Below are 6,000 nucleotides of genomic sequence, written 5' to 3' on the forward strand. Positions count from 1 at the left end.
TAATGATAGACTATTCTACTATGAGTTAAGAACATCAATTTGCTATTACGGAATGATTTTTCTTAGCTTACTCATTCATTTATTGAATAGCTAATTTATTTTCTGATATACTAAAGATGCTTTGTCCAAAATGCACCTTTACATTGTAAATAATCACCATCTATGTCCAAATGGGTTTGCGCTCATAGCAACAGCTGTTCCCAAAGATGTTGAATAGGGTCCCATACATTCAGGCTAGTTCTGAATCCATGGCCAGACTATCTGAGCCTGAAATCGATGGTCAAATATTTATTTCTCTGAAAAGGAATCAATTATTAGTGCGTGTATAAATTTTTACACTATCAGAGAATATTGTAGTGACTTTTTTCCTAATTAGAAGTAAATTTATACTTATTATTAATCATTAATTCACTAATTAACTCCTACATTTGAAATTGTTCATGAAATAAATCCTAGAAACCTAAGTTTCAGTGTTTTCTACTTAAAAATGGAAGACTCTATATATTATGCACATTGTTATTTCATAATTTATCTATGAAGAAGATAAATAATAGACTTCTCATATTCTTTGAATTTTTCTTAGGAGAAAGTACATTGTAAGTATAATATGAACTGATGAGGACATACTTTATACACTTTTCATAAGGAGAGTTCTCATTTTCCTCATCATTTTTATTTCTAGTGATAGAATTAAGCCAATTTGGGTTACTTAAAGAAAATAGCTTTTTAGTACTCCATTTAAAATTTTTTCCACATTTACTCTAGGAAGATAAAACTATGCTTCAGTGCCCCTCAGATATACTTTTAATGTACTTTGCACATAACATTCAATAAATATTTATTTACCAATTTGCTGACTGATTGACCAAAATTACATTAATGTGACTTAGATGGCTGAGTCTAGCTTGCTTCTGATTTTTGAAATGTAAATATGAATTACTGCCTAAGAAGTAACTGCAAGAGACACAACTAGTCCTAATAGGTATAAACAATTTTAGAAAGAAGAGGACCACACCGAAGCAACCTTAATGACCAAATGTTTTTCATAGAGTATTTGCTGAGTTATGATGGTTTGATATAGTCATGATGTGATCAAATGAAAATTGCATCACACACGAAAAGGATTTTATAGAGCATTTTCATTATTTTCAAAATGGATAAAATTTATACTTCAATCATATCTTCTAGTCAAAATAACTGAAACAGTAAGTAAAGTTAATAAAAAAGATTTGACTATGGAGGCAATCACAGAACAGTTTGAAGATTTCAAAAAAAGGAAATTAGTATTTACTGGTTTTATCTCCAAATTCATCTCAAATTTTACTTAGATTATTTTCAATATTTTTTCAATGAGGTCCTTATGGGGGAAAATGAAGAGGCAATATTGACCTGATTTTATATTTAAAATCTTTTTCTAGGGGCGCCTGGGTGGCTCAGTTGGTTAAGCGACTGCCTTCAGCTCAGGTCATGATCCCAGGGTCCTGGGATCGAGTCCCGCATCGGGCTCCCTGCTTGGTGGGAAGCCTGCTTCTCCCTCTCCCATTCCCCCTGCTTGTGTTCCCTCTCTCGCTGTCTCTGTCAAATAAATAAATAAATAAAATCTTTAAAAAAAAAAAAAAATCTTTTTCTGAGACCCTTGCCCTTATCCCCAACTTTGTGATTATTCATTGTTAAGAGTTGATAGTTATTTTTTTTTCAACTCACCTTTAATTTACTTCAAATTTGTACATTAATTTTTTATGGTCTTCAAATTTTTGCCTAGTTTTTTCCCCCATTTGGGGTCACTAATAAGTACTCTATCCCGAATATGACTGTACCAGATTGGCTAATTCTGCCCTTAAACCCAAGAAAATCTAAAGTCAGTGTTCTTGCACGGAGACTTAGTGAACTAGTTTAATTAGTAATTCATTTGGAGAGTCAAATTTCCAAAATACAGATTTTTTTTTTAAGATTTTATTTTATTTTATTTTTAAAGGTTTTATTTATCTATTTGACAGAGAGAGACACAGTGAGAGAGGGAACACAAGCAGGGGGAGTGGGAGAGGGAGAAGCAGGCTCCCCGCTGAGCAGGGAGCCCGATGCGGGGCTCGATCCCACGATCCTGGGATCATGACCTGAGCCGAAGGCAGACGCTTAACGACTGAGCCACTCAGGCGCCCCCAGATTTTTTTTTTTTTAATGTAACACTTTTAAATTTTTTTAAATATAGAGTGGTGATGAATCTTTAATTAGAAGCAGTCAGGGGCGCCTGGGTGGCTCAGATGGTTACGCGTCTGCCTTCGGCTCAGGTCATGATCCCGGGATCGTGGGATCGAGCCCCGCATCGGGCTCCCTGCTCAGCGGGGAGCCTGCTTCTCCCTCTGCCTCTGTCTCTCTCTCTCTCTCTCTCTCTGACTCTCATGAATAAACAAATAAATAAAAAGAAGCAGTCAGATATTTGAGTGTTCAAAATGGGCTACTGTCAGAACTTTTCAAAGGGACAAAACCTTAAGTGGGGGAGTCTAGTATATTTTTCACAGAGTAGTTAGCAAAGATAGGATTTCTTTGGGAAGGATGAAGTTAAATAAATGGAAATGTATGGAGGTGTCTTGATGCATGGCGTGTCTATCAGTAAGCTGTACATAACAGAAATGTCTACTTAAGAAGCACAGATCCAATATTTATATTTTTTTCTTAATCTATTAAAGCTACGATGAACACACTGTTTGTGCCCCAGGGCTAATGAGTATTTTTATGCTATTTTTATGCTATTTTTATGACTTAATATGAGTTTATGTCAATGAAAATCGTTCCATGATATTAGATCGGAAACTAAAATTCTCTGTTTACATACAGGCCAGGTATATAGGGGGAGGGTCCAGTGCTTTCAAGCTTCCGCACACAGCGCCTCCCATCTACCTAAACTCTGATTTGAAAGGACCACTAACTGCTGGGGTGAGAGAAGAAAATTCATTATTCCATATCCATTCCATCACAGAACCCCTCGCAATGAAAGATGATGGCTGGACTTAGATAAGGGATGTCTTGAATTGAGTTTTTAATTAACAAGAGATTTCAAAACAGTATTAAAACCTGAGGCTTATGTTAGATGTCCCGCTTATGCAAGATTACAAAGAAAACATGTTATCATTTTAGACAAGCTAGTAAGTAGAAATATCTCTTCTGCTGATTTTGAAAATGTCACAGCACTTTAACAATAAAAATGAGTTTTTGCTATTCTTAGAAATCTCTAGCCAAAAATTTAAACTGAAAAATTTAAACTTAAATTCATGTTTGGTTTTATTCATTTCCTATTAAGATATTTTGTTTAGTATTTACAAGTTTGATGTCCACTTAAATAAAAATATACTACAAAATGTGGCATCATATTGAGAAATTAGAAATGGTCTAATGAGACCCCTCTTAAAAATTTTTTTTTTATTAAGTAACTAGTTTCTAGAGGAAGGTACTCAGTCTTAAGTTACATGGTTTATGGTAGATGGAAGAGGGATAAAAATAAGGGTATAAAGATTCCTGGGGATGAGTATGTTCTCCTTTGTACCTCTCTCACATCAGCTGTTTTTCATTCTCATTTTTTATCATGTTTGTCTCATTTGCATGGCTCAAAGATTATATGTTTCTTTGTCAGAACTAAGATTTAGTGTTCTGCATTTGGGAAGACAAAAACAAAACTAAACAAAAACTAGGCAGTAACTTCTTGGGTTAAGTTACAATTAATAAAATGATAAACATTGCATGTTTTCAACTGGAAGAGATCACTTCTGCATGTCTCGATTCTACTTCAAAGTGCTCTAGGTATCTATGAAAATTACGCTAACTATGAACTTCAAATCCTTGGAAGAGTCCGAAAGTATTTACAATAATAAATACATATAACTTGTTTGAAGCAAAAATATTGTCTTTATTTTAAAGTCTATTCCACCAATGTATTTTACTATTATTTTCTTTGTTTTCCTGTTTTTAACTTCATATTGAAAAAATTATAAGCCTCAAGCAATTAGATGACTTTCTGTAAACACGTATTTCCTGCCACTGCTCTGGCGATAAGGTGGCAAGCACACGGACTGGAAATAAGATGATTTGGTTTAATGTTTTATGCTTTTAAGTAATCTCAGTGAATACTGTCTTCACAAAGATATCCTCGGGCTTTTACTTTTATGTCAAAGCTCCACTTAGATTCACCAGTTACCTGAAAAACGTACAATTATGTTTTTATCCAATACCGCACAAAAGTCAACTAAAGCCTGTAAACAGAATTGCAATTACATTTATGTAATTACTATTTAGAAAATTAAATGTGTTGCATATAAATGTGGTTCACATTGAAAGATAGACATCCTAGAAAATAACTAATGTGGTCAGAATTGATGATAAAAATTGAATTTCTCTATTTTTTTTTTTTCTCCTTCAGCCAACAAATTACTCCAATCCGGTGTATGCAAAACTATATATGGATGGGCAAAACTGTCGAAACTCCTTAGGAAGTGTTGATGAAAGGAAAGAACTGCTTCCAAAGAAAATAGAAATTGGGATAAGAGAGACAGTGGCATAATCAGTGATACCTTTTATATGCTGTATAAATGTATAAAATATAAGGATTACTTTTGTATATTCCAACAGTATTATACTTGTTTTGGCATCAGCATTACCTCCTTCTTTATCTTTCTCCTGGTTAATCGTTTTCTGAGTTTTCTGGGTTTTACTTTTTGCTGATGACTATTGATTGACCATTTGTATGGTATTTTTATGAAAAAGAACTGCACTACAATACAATTTACAACAATGCTGCTGATATGATTCACCTTTGGATTTGTTAAAAATTAAAAACAACATATTCCTTTGTAGTGTGAATATGAGCAATCTATTTTATATGAACTTTTTTGGTTCTACTTAATCAACAAAGAGAATCTCTGCACTTTTTCATTATATGGTCTGAAAGCTATAATACAATGTCATTTTACTTTTCCATTTAAACTGATGGAAGAATGATTGAATGGTCAACTCTCTTGTTTGTGCACATTAAGATTGATTCAGACTGCTGAAAATATCTAGCCCTCACAATTCCAGCATCACCTGCTTTGAAATTAGCCTTAGATTGCCAAGTGATAGATGAAAATTTTGAGGAAAAACTTTTAAAAATATATACAATTAATAATTTGCATGAATACCTACAACCACATTTGCCAAAATTTAGTGGACTCTATGTGATATACTAAACATATACACCCTGTAAACAATAGTTGTATTTAGGTGGTAGAACATAGCAAAAATATAACCATAAGTGGAAAGACCACACTTGCTATGGGATAAGACCTTTTGTTCTCCCTCAGTCCTGAGGTAAATAGCCAGCCTAGAGCACAACAGGGCATTGGGTACGTATGCCTTAGGAAGTTCTTCCTAGTCATGTGCATTTTGTGGAAGCTTAACCCAACCCCTTACCACGCAGAACACTGAACAATAATACATAAGCACACAAATTGATGACAGAATTTCAATTATGTGAATGCATTCTCTTTGCTAGGTCAGGAGGAAGAGGCAAAACAACCGTTATAGTATAGAGTAGTTGGTAAAGAGTTTCAATATACAGTATGACTAATCCAATATTTGCCCTATTCAAAATATATTCTTAAAGGACTTTCCAGGATATAGAAGAACAATTATCTGTCCATAATCAAAGGTGGAGAGTATAAATGCTGACCAGTTACTCTGGTACTCTGGTTTCTTTTGGTTATGCAAAACACATGGACCCCATTCACTTGTTTGTTTGTTTGTTTTCAAATTTTGACTGAAATAAGTACGATTTATTTAAGTTGTATAAAAAAGGATAGCATTTTTATACAGATATCTTTAAAGGCACAAAAGATTTATTCACAAGGTATGGAGGGCTTTTTGTTCCTCTGATAGACATGACTGACTTTTAGCTGTCATAATGTATTAACCTAACAGATGAAATATGTTTGTGGTTGCTCTTTATCCCTTTGTACAAGCATTAAAAAAAAA

The 6,000-nt window shown here is 33.8% G+C and overlaps 1 protein-coding gene across 1 annotated transcript in view; it reads left to right on the forward strand.

Moving 5' to 3' along the window:
* Nucleotides 1-5,786, forward strand: part of LRP1B (LDL receptor related protein 1B) — a 1,834,834-nt gene extending 1,829,048 nt beyond the window's left edge. The window contains exons 90-91 of the mRNA XM_035008121.1: nt 2,836-2,934; nt 4,412-5,786. Of these exons, the coding sequence (XP_034864012.1) occupies nt 2,836-2,934; nt 4,412-4,552 (240 nt within the window). The 3' untranslated portion in view covers nt 4,553-5,786. The remainder of the gene's footprint in view (nt 1-2,835; nt 2,935-4,411) is intronic.
* The last annotated feature ends 214 nt before the right edge of the window (nt 5,787-6,000 follow it).

The sequence above is a fragment of the Mirounga leonina genome, unplaced genomic scaffold (assembly GCF_011800145.1).
Source record: "Mirounga leonina isolate KUSES-001 unplaced genomic scaffold, KU_Mleo_1.0 Mir_151, whole genome shotgun sequence".
NCBI classification, from domain to species: Eukaryota; Metazoa; Chordata; class Mammalia; order Carnivora; family Phocidae; genus Mirounga; species Mirounga leonina.